This window comes from Zeus faber, assembly GCF_960531495.2.
Source record: "Zeus faber genome assembly, chromosome: 15".
Classification (NCBI taxonomy): Eukaryota; Metazoa; Chordata; class Actinopteri; order Zeiformes; family Zeidae; genus Zeus; species Zeus faber.
In genome coordinates, this window is record NC_137194.1 from 12,697,313 (window position 1) to 12,712,177 (window position 14,865).

General features: G+C 42.8%; 1 protein-coding gene across 1 annotated transcript; it reads right to left on the reverse strand.

The window, feature by feature from the left end:
• Positions 1–10,706: 10,706 nt before the first annotated feature.
• On the reverse strand, positions 10,707–14,445 carry znf740b (zinc finger protein 740b). The gene is made up of 7 exons (XM_080015870.1): positions 14,400–14,445; positions 13,990–14,214; positions 13,438–13,470; positions 13,177–13,311; positions 12,932–13,061; positions 12,711–12,829; positions 10,707–10,890 (listed from the first exon to the last, which is right to left on the reverse strand). Exons 1-7 carry the CDS (start codon positions 14,442–14,444, stop codon positions 10,714–10,716), a joined length of 864 nt encoding a protein of 287 aa, XP_079871996.1. The 5' UTR covers position 14,445; the 3' UTR covers positions 10,707–10,713.
• Positions 14,446–14,865: the final 420 nt, after the last annotated feature.

Here is a 14,865-nt window from a genome sequence, read left to right on the forward strand (position 1 = left end):
CTGTTATCGTGTCAGTGTGCTGCTGTAATGAGAACAGCGTCCTGTCTCAGTGTGTGGTTTTGGGGAGGGGGAAGGAAACTGAAGGTTAAAGAGGACAGGTTTGGCAGCGCTAGACAGCAGTAAATGTAATTAGACGAGATCCTGAAGAGGGCACGGTGGGTAAGAGCCAGGTTAAAATGGGTCCCGCCCAAGGTGCCTGTCCGGACCCTTACTTTTATTCCACGAAGCCCAACAGCACCGCCGGCGCTCAGCGCTTTGCTTTCATCGGCTAATTACAGTTGCACCATCGTAAAAAAATCAGAGGGGTAATTTATATTAATTATGCCAGAATGGATATAATGGTGTGAAATGCTGTTGCTTGACACACTGTACATAACACGCAGTAAAATTGTCATACATGTATGTGTTAGTCATGTAAGTGATTGATGCGTACAGTGAAAGGGTCTCATCTCTTTTTCCCTCTTACTCTCTCGCTTTCGTGTTCCCTCTCTTTGTATGTATGTGCATGCGGTGTGTAAGAGTCAATAAATTATCATCAGCATGCTTACAGAGTGTTTATGTCATAGTCAATGTGTCTTAGCGGCCATCCAATGGCCTGACCTGGCAAAGGAAACAATCTCAGGGAAAACAACGACACAGTATTAAACAAAGTGTCTTGATTAAAGTATGACAGAGACAAAGGGCAAGACCCAAATAATATTTTATGACCTACTGAATTAGCGTTGACCGGGTTGCCCTTAATACTCGTTTCATGTATTTGAAGCCTAGTCCCAGACCAAGAATTTCGTTCAAAATCTGGTCAAGCAATAACTGTGAGAACAGATTTTTCGCTGCATGTTTTAAAGAATCAAGTGAGCTGCACTGACTACATTTCAAAACAAAACAAAACTAAACCAGTCTCAAATACACGGCATTTAAGTGAAGCAATTCTAGTTTAAAGGTTGCACAGAGTCCATGTGTCAAGGCAGAGTGCTGGTGGTGTTGGCCCAGGGCTGGTCCCTTTGCCATAACAGCGTTTCGGAAGCCTGACGTGCTTTATGGCTCCGGTTGCCCTCACCGGGCCTGTTTATGGTTTCTCATAGAACAGAGAATCATAGCCGCTGGAGGAAAAGTCAGCCAAAAACAACACATCCACCAATGCACCTTTCCCTGCCCTTTGACATAACTCAACCTGCTATTTATGTTTGTGAAGAAAAATATATTAGTAGTAATGACACGGGATGACTTAAAATTCTGATGTTAATGTTTTTGTTTTTTTTCTTTTTCCTGCAAGATAAAAATGTCACCGTGAATGAGGCTGGTTTATTGGGTGTTATAACAATTTGGTGAGAAAATTGTTGGACTTTGGTGAGGGATAGCTTTTTTTTTTTTCCTTTTCATTGGAATAGCATCGCCTTTGCAGAACCCCGTATTTTTTTATGATGCCGATAAGATTTATTTCATGAAAATGTTCCACTTTGATAGAACAATGAAAGTGCCTTACCAAGGGCATCGTTAATGGAGGAAATATTCTACCTGATGTGTTTTTCCCCCTATGCTTCCCCCGTATTTCTCTCAGACCAATGCAGTCCATCCCTCCTCACTAACAGCAGGACCGTGATGCAATCCATATGTGGAGATTCCGCTGTTGGTGTAAAGCTGTTGATGTTTTGAAGGAGAGCGGTCGTGTTATATCTCCTCTGTGATCCAGGAACAGATACCTTCCTGGCTTGCACCCAAGCAGAGCTGTACTGTTCTTCAGTGATAAGATAATTAACCAGTCCTCCTCTAAAAACCGCACAACTGGTCGGCAGTTTGCCTCTGCTGGGCTGAGCACCAATCCGAGCCGATGTGTTTCGGTGGAGTCAGAGGTTACTGGGTTACTGCTGTTATCAAACAGTCAACACCAGGTTGGGGACTAGCAATGATGCGAGAGGGTGCCAGAGACGACTATCAGTCATTTTCACTGTAGACAGTCAACATCAGACATGGCCATGCTCGCCATAAAAGCTTTATGAGTGTTTCTTCTGGTGTTATTTAACTCCCATTGCATCCCTCAGGGGGGCATGTGTTTCTCCTCATTTTTTTTTTTTGGCTGTGTTCAGCATTGTTTTGCTCAGAAAATTCCTCCACATGCCCTTCACGTTTTTGTTTGTGCTTCAGTTTGTTTGTATGATGTTTGTATTGGGTCCAGAGCAGGGAGACGAGCAGCATTTTGTTCTGTGGCATGCATCTGAACCTTTGGTTCATTCCCTCCTCCCTCTGTCATCTACTCTCTTTCTCTCTCTTCACTTTCTCCCTTGCCTCCCCATGGATTCCCCAACCACACCACAATGCCGTTAACAGACGCACCCCTGACAGATTTACCGCCATCGTCTTTCCATTGGCCGCCAGCGTGACAGTTGAGATTTAATGCTGACTTCTCATTGGCCAGGAGCTGACAGGTTAATTTATGGCTGCACTGTGATTTGATGCCTGCTGCCTTTGAACTGAGTTACAGCTCTGTCGCTTATAGGACACCGAAATGGTGTCAGGTTGCAATCGTAAAATCTTATCCCTGAAGGGAGGTGGCGCTGGTGTATAATTGTCCTGACGTCATGAGAGAAGGAGAGACGTTCTGGAAAGCAGAGAGAAACAACAGAGAAGCTGAGCGCTAAGATAAAAAGGAAAGCCCATGGCTAGATGTCTATCGAGGAGATGCCTCGAATAGTTTGCCAAATTCGCTGTTTCTTTCAAGTCGAGCAATCCATTTTTATGTGTCAGGGTGGCTTTGAAATTTGTATTACCAGTATGCTCATCCTGTAGAAAGGGAGAGTGATCGCGTGTGTGCCGGTCTGTTCCTACCGCCTTCTGAACAGTTTTCCTGCCATTCCGGGGAAGTCTTGAAATACCCATTTGTCTCAAGGATACCCCGGCACCATTAACAAGTTCGACATCTTCTGATCGGCAAGCTTTCATAATGGGTCAGAAGACCTTAAGTGACAGAGCGTAAATCACTAAAGCAGAGCTGATCAACAGCAGCAAACTGCCAAAGTCACTTTGACATCTGTCTACTGTATCTGCTCGGTGCAACCCAGTTCGTGCAACACCATCATCTATCTGCAGCCTATCTCTTCATCAGCCTGACAGTCTATCCTGCAGAGAACAGGAAGAGCAAGAATGTGGCCCTGTGATGGCCGTGACCCATGGAAATCTATAAGGGTAAATAGCAAGGCTGCCCCTGCCCTGTCTATCAACTCGGTGAATTCATGCGCCATTTGCCTTGTATATCAAATCCGTCTTCTTACTCTTTCACTTTACACTTAGGGTCGTCTGCTCAAGTGGAAAATTGCTGGAAAATAAAAAGACAGAGGAAAGCCCTGGACTTGCCTCGCCAAGTGGCATTGCATAACTGTGAGAGGCCAACGCCATGAACTTGTTAACTTGAGGTTACGCTGAGCACCCTTGACAATGTGGCCTGTTAGAGGAAGGAAAAAATGCGCCTCTCATGCAGAAAAAAGTATGAACCCTCTCAAGAGGCCGACGGAATGACTGAGTGTTATGCCAGAGGGGTTTAAGACGCATGTCTTTACAAAGAGAATCAGCCAGTTCAGGAGTACCTACTTAATGTTATTTCCACCCTCTTGTTGGCGCTTGTCTCGCTTTTCGGCATAGATTTACTAATGTCAACCTCCCCACTGATGCTGTCTTCATGGTGTATAGATAGTATAAATATGCTAGAGCAGGTCTTTTCCTGGGGAAAATGAATGACACCGTTAAGTTGTGATGTTCTCAATGATGCCTCCTGCCTGGCTTTGTGGTGCTGGACTTCAATGCACCATTAAGATGCAGATGGCTTCCTCTTTACATTGATGTTCGAATCCATCTCGTGGTATAGTGAACCCCTTTACTCTCTCAACTGGTAAGAGCAAATGCAGACTTCAAACACCTCCCACTGGGTACAGGTAATGATGCTGAACTACAGGACTGCTGTATTTATGTACTTGTCTATTTTTAGTTCTTTGCTGTGCAAGTGTGGATATTTAATCGTTATATTCTAATGCAATCGATCATAATTTTACTGTAAATGCCTCACTAATTTTGAAGTGGCGGAACTGGGGTCTCAGGGTTTAAATCTTCGCATCGGGCCAAATATTCCCATTGGGAATTGTCATGAAAGCTTCCTTGAGACCTTCCATCTAGCCTTCTCCGTGTCAACATCTACATGTATATGACCAGTGGAGCAGTTTCCTTTCACTTACAGGGGTCCATAACAAATAGGGTTTTCTGAAATTGGATGAGCTTTAAGTGTGACAGACTTTATTCATCCCTTTGCAGACTGATTTTTATCGCGATTTTTCGATTCTCTGGGTAAACAAGCTTTAGTTGAGATCTAGGGTGGCACTTGGTCATGGACCCGTGCCCTAGATGACGGGCTTCTCCCTGGAGAGGCAGCTTAGTCACCCTGTGTCCGACTCAACAAGCTACAGATTAATGAGGTGGCATAATGCCTTGGCATGTTAATGCATCTGTTGAGGCTAAACGCGCCTCCATTGAAAAGTGATTTTTACACAGTCGGCGGGGCGCCGAAATGGCCATCCTGTCCTGGGGAATGTAGATGGCTCTGGGGTCAAATAAATCTCAGCAATGAGGTATGAGGTCCAGCTCATTTGGATCCGCATGCAATACTTTGAGTAAAGGCGTGAATGATGCGGCGAAGGCACCTGGCTCCAGATCAGGTCTCGAGATCTGATCTCTTTTCTATCTATTATAGCCTTTGTCGGTACTCATTGTCTGATATCGTTATATGAGTCGATTATACTGTTTTTCAGATTCAATTGAGACAATTATCCAAAACCTTTTCATTCGCTTTTTATCTTAAAGAAGTGATATCATTTGCACCTCTTTGGTTGGACTTAATTTAGTGTTACAACTGTAGATAGATCAGTGACACTAAGTGGTATGCCACAGAGCACACCACACTTATAATGTACTCAAACTGTTTAAGGTTCAAGTACCCGCCAACACACACACACACACACACACACAGACACACACACGCACACACACACAGGCAGTCCTCTCTTTGCCATTCGATGTTGTGATGCCATAAATTCCATTGAAATAATATTTCAAAATGTTTTTATTAAGCCCCACTTTCAAGTTGCAAGTACCCCTATTTGTCTTTTAAAGTAACATTTTCGAAACTTCGGATTTGCGGAAGTAATGACTGCTTGAGTTTGGCGAAACGGAAAATTAGTGCCAGGCGCCCGAGCATGGGTCTAATTCAGAGTTGGAAAGTAACCAGTCACAACTACTCTCATTTCGGCACTTGGGTACATTCTGATTCATAATTTATTGAGTATAACTACATTTAGGCACTTACACTTTAGTAGTTAAGTTATTTTACAACAAAAAAATGTGTCTCTGCTATTTTGATGGAAACAGAGTGCAGGGTAAACATTTGACCTCAATCTGTATAGATTAGAAGAAATAACATTTTAACAATTTGAACGATTTGATCTCCAGAGCATTTTGCACTGATGTTCACAGGCCTATGGGCTTTTGGAGATTTATTTAGCCAAAATAGAATTGATCATTAATGAATTGTGCTTGTGTATATTTTCTAGCAATAGGTTACAGCGTCTGTCAATTAAAGGAGAAGCAGTGTGGGAAAAAGTAACTCAATAAGTAATTACTGGAATAGTATATAAATAACCTAATTATATCCCCCAACCTTAGTCATTTCTCTCATCACTACTTCTACTTGTACTCAAGTAAATAATGTCTGCAGTAGCAGTACTCTGTTAAGAAAGGATCTCCACTACTCTTTCCACGTCTTTTTCTACTGGAGGTGTCTTCAGAAACAACTCGGTTGAGAGCCACAGTCTTAGTACACGGGCGGGGAAAGACAACCGTCTTTATATTTAAACACTTTGGTATTGGGATAAAACTGTTTCACTCAACACACACTCCCAATTCTTTCCAGTTGGGGGCCATTTTGTTGATGTCTCCTCAGCAATATTTAAGATGGCTGCCCTTCTTATAGGGGCCCCCTTGCTTGTTTTCCCCACGGGAGCGCTTCTTGTTTCACTTGTATTTCAAAAAGCTCATATGTACGGATGCATTACACATGTAGATCAGAATTTAGCTACATATATATAACTCATTTCACACAAATGGCCTCCAGTATTACAGAATTGTACAATATTTGGTCGTCATTAATAAGCCATGCTCTCTCAATGACTTTGCTATGAGTGTGAAGATTACTTCTGGTATGACAAATTCTTTACCGAGGAGTGTGAGACGCCAGATTTATGATTTTAAGTAGACTTGTGATTGCGGGCATAATTTACCCTACTGTGGAACTGGTCTGGTTCTGATATCTGAATTAAATCATGTTCCATCTAAGACAGACGGCGGTTGTATTCATATTTTATTCCTGTGCTGGCCGGCTAGTTTAATATTTGAATTGTGCATCTGCGGGTATGGTGCGCGGATACCAGGGTGACGGCGGAGGTGGGAGTAGCCAGGAAGGTAGAATTGAAATTTTAATGATGAGCCGTACTGCCATGCTGACGGCCATGGACCACCTCGGACAGCTTAAATATCACCGCTAATTAACACAGAGAGGTGGGCTGTCACACACGTGATGGATGCTCATGGAGCAGAACGCTGCTCTCAGCCAGCCGGCCATCCCTTTATTAATCAAACCCCGAGATGAAAAGGCGCTCCCACACCTCAGGGAGAGGGAGATAGCCGGAGCTATTGTTGAGAGGGTTTCAATCATCCCCCCGTGAGCCTGGGAGCTGTTGGATCAGGGGGCATCCAAACACATGTAGGAGACAGAAAGCTGCTGCCTCCGAGAGCTTGTTTTTGTGAACCTCTGTCCCAGCACCGTGTTGATACAGAGCTACAGTCTTTTTTCAGTCCGCAGAGACCTAATAGTCGTTGGGGGAAATCTCAGGTTTGAACCGGCTATTTGTTTCTCGTTGCACTGACAGGAGAAGTGTGCTCGGAAGAGAGCTCGCCCTCCGTCCACTCCCTGATAGAATGAGGGAAGCATTGGGGAAGACAGCACCTCCACGCTCTCCTTCTGGGTCGGCTCCGCGGCCGCTCTGTCTCGCCGAGATGATTTCAAACCGAGATGATTTCAGCACTCTATGTATGAAGATGGAGTGGTTTCTCCCCCTCTCTGATCTCCTCCCCATCTCCCTCACTTAAGGCGGTCCAGTGTTAAGTGCTGGGGGCCGATGGGTACTGTAAATCAGGCTGGAGAGGGAGGGGATGTCTCCCATGGGGCAAAGCGCACACTCCCAGCACCCTTCAGGCTGATCTCATCCTGCCCATCCTGACACTTTAATTAAAGAACTGGTCAATAGCAAAAGGGAAGGTGCTAAGGGGCAAATAATCTCCACTTCCTGCTGTACGGACTGATGTGCCAATGCACGTGTTGGTACAATAATGGAGCATTTATCATGATTTATTTTCCAGACTTGAACATTTTTGGGTGTTTCGAACAACCCTTGGCAGTTCATTTCGGAAATGGACATGAGCTTTGAGTGTTTCAATAAAACACAAGTTCTTTACAAAGGGATGATAATCAAATTGTAATCTTTTCATTGACATTCCTTACAAATATTGAAGCCCGGTGTGTGAAACCAAGGGTGACATAGTGTAATGTAGTTTTAAATTTAGTTTTCTTCGGGTGTGTGTGTGTGTGTGTGTGTGTGTGTGTGTGTGTGTGTGTGTGTGTGTGTGTGTGTGTGTGTGTGTGTGTGTGTGTGTGTGTGTGTGTGTGTGTGTGTGTGTGTGTGTGTGTGTGTGTGTTTTCTCTCAATGTCTCTTCTGTGCCAAAAGACTTCACTGGAGACCACACAACCATGAACTTCAGTGGTAAGGTTCTCAAGTCTCAGACATAATGGATGTCATGAAGAGACAGTAGCATAGCTCCCTCGTGTGGCAGCAGCGGCGCACTGCCTGCACAGCCATACACTGCAATCAAGTCAGTCCTAATTGATTAGCAAACTATTTTATGGCACGTCTTTTCTGCAAGAATTGGACAGAAGGAACATTGTGTGTCAGCATGGAAGGGTGGGGCCACATTAATTCACATTATGCAGGATCTCTAACCCTACATGGTATAGAGGGCCACCTGCTGACACAAGTAGATAATTACAATTTTAAAAATAATTTCTTGACAACCCTTGGGATTTGAACCATAAATGGCTGCTCTGTATAATGAATGGTAAAGGTGTTTAAAGTGAGAGAGGTGAAGATGTGTAATTTGTTACCAGGATGGGATGCTTCTTGATGCACTTCAATTTGACATGAAAACGAAATTTTATTCAATTTGGACGATGGTCCCTTCAACATAAGCGTACAAAAAATGGTGACACAGTCTGAAAAATCATGGACATGTTTATTTAAAAAGTTAAACATTTATTCAAGCTCGAGGCCCTAAATCACCATTTACTACATTGACTTTCTAGGATGAACATGGACTTCAATGCATCTTATGCTAAATGGCATTAACAAAATTGAATTTATTTTACAGGATCAAGTTATTGAACCAAAAAATATAAAGAAAAGAACGTCACCAGGGCTGGGTGATATTGGATATTAACTTGATCAACATGGGGAATGTTTCCCAATCTGTAATATCTTCTAAATCCCATTTGAAAGTATCCAAATTAAGTTCATCATGTTGGATTTTAGGATAATCTGAACTGAGCTATGAACTGAACTGTGTACATTGATATGAAGTAGATCCAAATGATTTCTGCAGGACTTCATTGTTGATGTTCATGAATAGAGAATCATTAATATTGGATAATCACCCAATCCTAAGTGTTACTCTCTTTACAAAAAAAAACTAAAAACAAAACAACTAACAAAATTATACAAAACCCTTGATTTTCTTTTTATTTTATTTTGATGACCGATAAATGCATACAAATAAAAAAACAAATTAAAACAAAACCGACTAACCATGGTGGCTACACTAGAGGGGCACTAGCTGCAGCAGTCTTTCTATTCCTAATACAATTTAGAATATATATTAACTTCATAAGCAGTAGAAAAGTCAGTAATGGGCCCCAAACTCCTTTCAAATCACCTAACAGTATGAAAGCAATGAAACTACCAGTCTACCATAAAACCTTCTCAGTCTACATAGGTAACAACTTGTTAAAACTTGTATATCTCCACTACATTTGAACTAGCGTCTTCAATCCAGTGTGTACAGATATATTTAACCATGGAGTTGGAGAGGCCGAGACGGAGCCCAGCGTTTAAAAAGACACAAAGTGGAAGTCCGGTTCCCTTGTCCACTGGGTACAACTAGTCATCTTCACTGAAGATGACTAGAGGCTGCATTAGAAATAAGAAGATGCCGTTGAGAGATGTCAGTTCAGCTTAAATGAGACATGAATGAAATGTACACTTCTCCCAAATAAAATGAATTAATTAAGGAAAAAACAAAATAAAAAAAAAACCTCATGGCTTGAAAATCATCTTTCCATCTGGTGAGAATTGTGTCAGTGGAAGCAGAACAACTGGTCCTACTGGGGTGAACAAAGTTCAATTGATCACAAGCAAATCTTGCAAAGGTTTAAATAACAGAGACCCAAATGAAATGTGGACACAAACTTTTCCACAGTGGACACACATTAAAAAATATATATAGTAAAACCTAATACTGAAAAAAAGAGAACTATAGAAAAGCTGTTTCCATGAACATGGAGAAAAGAACGAGATACTGTGTTTTCCAATTTGCAAAATTACAGAAGCCTTGCTGTAAATATTGCATCTCCACATTAGGATGTTTGCCTGACCTAGATGCAGGTAATGCTAACTAATGCAATACGTCAGTGCAGTATTAATAATGCCTATAGCTAAATTGGGGGAAACACTGGACACCTTAGACTCCAATTAGATTAGCAAGAACTGGACCGATGTGACCAGTTGAAAATATGAAAAACGGTACTGTAATTATCGTTGCATTTTCACAGCCAAGCCAAGGTAACATTGTAAACCCGTTGCATGTTATGACCAGTGTTGCATAAAAGGTCAATCAATCGATAGATATAGATATGTTGAATACTACCTCCAGGCCAGAAACGTTCTCTGTTAAAACTATAGACTAACTAAGCAGCACTAACTAATACTCCGTTACCATGGTAAGTGAACCACAAAGCTCAGGGTTGGGAAGCTGCAGAGGCCATGTGTCCGCCAAAAAAAAAAAAAAAAAAAAAAAAGACATTTCTAAATCGTCTAAATGATGTGACAGGTACAACTGGGAATGTTCACATATCAGCGCTGTGCCTCATACGTACTGGCTATCGACGCCATTCCATCTCGACGGTGGGAGAGAAGATGCGTATTCGGACCAGAACACTGTAAATATCTGATAGTTCCCTCCTTGCACAGAACCAACTGTGTGTGCATTTAATTATTGCCATAGTAACATGACCCCTTCCCAAGACTCACTGATCCTGTACAACTCCTTCCCCTCGATCTGCCTGTACCATGAATGTCACCCACCCCACCCCACCCCTGCAAACCCCCCCCCCCAAAAAAAAGAGTTAAGAAAAATGTATCATCCAGCGCTTAGTAGCTTAGTATAAGATGGTAAGAACACACTAAGGTTTGGTTGTCATCAGCCAGGCTGGTGTGGAGCTGCAGCACTGTGAGCTCCACCGTGTGGCGTCACTGAGATGTGGGCCGCTGCCGCCCGGGGGCTCGGGATGGGGGTCAGACAGTCAGGCGGTTGTTGGACGGCTGTAAGGGGCTCCAGGTGGCCGTGTGCGTGGGGGGATCCTGAGAGTACCCTGACGTCCGGCTGTCGCAGCACGACTGGTTCTCCTCCTTGTTCACCCCCACCGTGCAGAGGCGCCGGTGCCGCAGCAGCCGGTCTGTCCGCGAGAAGTTCTGGAATGGGGCGAGAGCGGGGGTCAGGCCTGCAGTCTTTTGCGGACACAGATCAGGCCTAATCTTAGGCTAAATCACACTCTTAATCTGGACCGAGACAGGTTTATCTTTGGATGAATGGATGTGGGCCTCCAGGTCGACATTGACAATTGGGAAAATTGATTATCTGGACCATGACCAGCCCCAAGACCAGACAGAAGGAGCTGACTAGTCCTTAATGACCTTAGTCTAGAACCAATTAATCTTAAATTCGGCAACATCTCACAGACATTTTTAAATACTGGATTCATTTTGGCCTATTACGCTCCCTTTCAACCAGTTAATATAGGTCTCTGAGGTCCCCGATACATGTTTTTGAATTTCCTTTGCTAAAAGATGCATCCTAGCCATTCTAACATGCCCCTAACCCTAACCCTGTTCGAAGACGGTTGTTTTTGTGGGGTGGAGCCACCCTCCTGAGGCCCCCAGTGCTGTGAGCCAATGGGGTTTGAGCTTGGCTTCTGGGGTTCATTGTATTTACTTCGTGAGCGTTCACAGATTTCACCTGATCAGCCCACCAAAATCTGTTTCAAAACAAATTTGAGGCGAGAAAAAAGCAATCCAGCTGCTGAATCCTCACTCATATTAGATCTACAAGGCCTCATTTAAAAGTTCATTCCCACTTTAATTGCCGACACCGCACCAGGGATTTTTTGTTTCATGTATTTGTTGGAAAATAAAATAAATACACCTACAATAAAAACACTATTTTTATTGGTTTTGTTCCGAGAAACACACAGAGGATCATGCGCCGCAGCCTACAGTCTATGTTACCGCCATGTATTTCTTTTTTTAGAACGATTTTTTAAAATACACACATTTCCATTGTCTCCAGTTTCTTCACGGACAGTTGGTAATAATTCCTTTCTCTTTTAAAAGATTTGTGCTGATTTCTGCAGCCAGCAACAGAGCACTTCCCACGCTTAGGTCTTAGTGTTGATGCTCGCAGGTCCTGTGGCGCTCCAGCCGTGGGTGGAGTTACTCAGAGGGGGGGGGGGGGTTCTAATTCGAATGTGTCTCGATGTTATGTAGTTCTGAGACAATTCTGAACGGCTTGAACCACTTCTTTCCTCAATTACGCAGCTCACGAAAAAAATACTGACTGGGTTGTCTTATTTCCGTTTGTGTGTTAGTAGGCTCATCAGAGACCCCAATGTTTGTGCACAAGTACTGAAAAAGTGAGTATTTCATAATAGGTTCCCTTTAAGTAGGATTGACTTAGTCCTGATTGATATTCAAACCTTGTCTGTGACACCACCCCTAAAAGGTCTTCAATTCCGTTTTTACAAAGGTCATTAAATTGTCTTACATACAAATTTCTGGGGGGGGGTGTCTTGATTTGAACATAAACATTTTATCTGATATTTATCAATAGATTGTTGTTTTTTGACAATGCTGGCACCGACCGATTACTTTTCTTGACTAGTACAAAAACATAATGATTGTCATAAACTTGTCATAAAATTTTCCACCATTAGAGACATCCACACATTTGTAGTGGATTGGTGCATAGGGGATATTGTATTATTATTATTATTATTATTATTATTATTATTATTATTAATAATAATAATAATAATAATAATAATAATACAATTATTATTAGAACGGTATCGGATACCAGTATTGGTTTTGGTGTGTCCATAATCAAGACCATTTTTACTGGCATTTATTATTGGATATTGCTTACAGATCTGTGTCTCTGACCTTCTATCATGAAATTAAATTTGGGCTGAAATACTGTTGTCCCATTCCACCTACAGCATCTTCCCTCCACTCACCTGATGGCAGCGGTCGCACTGGTACGGCTTCTCCCCACTGTGCACTCTCTTGTGTCTGTCCAGATGGTAGCGTTGGATGAACCGCATGTCACATGAATCACACGCAAATGGCTTTTCCCCTGAGATCACCATCAATCACATGTGAAATGTGTCATAAGCGTCTTATTGTTTATACACGTATGACAATAATACATCTGAGGTCAATGGCCGATGAAATTCACCTGTATGCGTGAGTATGTGCCGCTTGAGGTGGTAGCTGCTCCGGAAAGCCACGTAGCAGTGGTCGCAGATGAAATTCTTCTGCACCCTCAATGAGTTGTCATCGTCCATGTCCATCGGTGGCATTATGGGCTAAGAAATTCACAGCATTGGATGGTTTACTGACATTTAAAAACAAAAAAAAAAACACCAACAGATGAGTCAAACCCGCTTTGTTTCAGAACGCAAGCTGAGCGGCGACCCTTACCTCTACTTTTTCTTTTACTTTGTTGGGCATTCCAGATTTTTTATGCTTTTTTTTGGGCTGCATGTTCTGGTTTGCCTGCATGTCCTTCTCATCCATCATTCTTGCAGAGTGGTAATCACCATCCTTCCGAATCAACTTTACATGGAAACAATGGTAATCTGTCAGTAACTATCGTGATGAACATGAGCTTATGTTTGAATAAATGATTTGTCAATGATAAAGTATTTTATGAAAACCAAATGAATCAAGAAAAATATTTACTTGTGAATAGATCTGATGACGGGCCTTATGATCCTATATCACACAATACAAAAAATACATCAGTTTCCTGTGGATACACCCCAAAAAAATAAATAAAATAAAATAAAAATCTGACTCATGGCTATAAATAGCCTTCAAACTACAGTGCAGTAAATCCTCGCGGTTGGAGGTTTTAGTTTTGAGCGCCAATTTTTGGGGAAAAATAAAAAATAAATTAATACTGTGAATGAGCTTTGCATTCAGGCATAGATGCTCTGTCTCCATAAAAAAAACAACTGATTAAAAATCCCGATAAATTTCCTTGGCATGCAGATGTAAAATATCAACATGTAACTGAAAGACAAAAAAATGTGATGAGAGCAACATTTAAAACCACATAATCAAAGGCTGCAGAAACTGCAGTGGAAAGGGAAGACATTTGATGGCTACATTAAAGAGTATTTGTTTCTATAAGTACCATGATTATCTAGCCCTGAAATTCTTCCACCAATATGATGCGTTCAATGCAACATATATAATTTGCGCTTCCTTTCATGGCTCGTGTTCCCTCACCAGTGGGGGACAGCTGACAGTGGATGGGTGACCGATGTGGCTGTGGTGCGGCTGGTGGCCGTGGTGCGACTGGTGGCCTTGGTGGCCGTGCTGGGAGTGGTGGCCGTCGGGGCCGTCCCTCTGGCCCTGGCCAAGGGGGGACATCATCTTCTTCTGGCCTGGCATGCTGTTGGCCTGCATCAGTGCCATGCTGGACAGCACCGCCTCACAGCCCAGCAACCCGGCCTAGCGGCACAAAGAACAGGTCAGGACACGGGGGACAAAAGGAGGATTCCTCTGAAGAAAGATAGGGATGGATTTTACTAGTCCAGCTCAAGCAGGAAGAAGGTGCATGTGAAACCGCAAATAGAAACAAACAAAGGAGAAAAAATCAAGAATGTGTTTTCTGAGATGAGAGAACGTCCACTGACCCATTTCATATGGTCTCGCACAGTGGTGTTGGTATGGTGTGTCATCGCCGCGGTTTGAATGCGTGTGTGTTTGAGGGAACAGAAAGGGCTTCACTCAGGATGAGGGGAGATAGAAGACACCACACCCACCCAAATCATCAGGGGCCAAAGCCTGCAAGTAGAGGTATGACAAAAAGCAAGGCTAGGATTTAAACATGGTCGAATCAGGAACTGGAATGCCAGAATAATCACTTTGGAGTCAGTCAATCATCTTAATTTGTAGAGAACTGGAAATAATTAGCGTGTTCAATTTGACAGGCTTAAAGAGAGAGCCCCAATGGTTTGGTGCATGCGACGGGCTGCAATGGTTGACAAGACAAAATGGCAGGAAAACAAATGCACCAAGAAAACAGAGCTGATGAAAAGGACACGAAGAGACAGGAGAAAAAATAGACACGATTCTACACATATTGAGCTCACTAAAGTG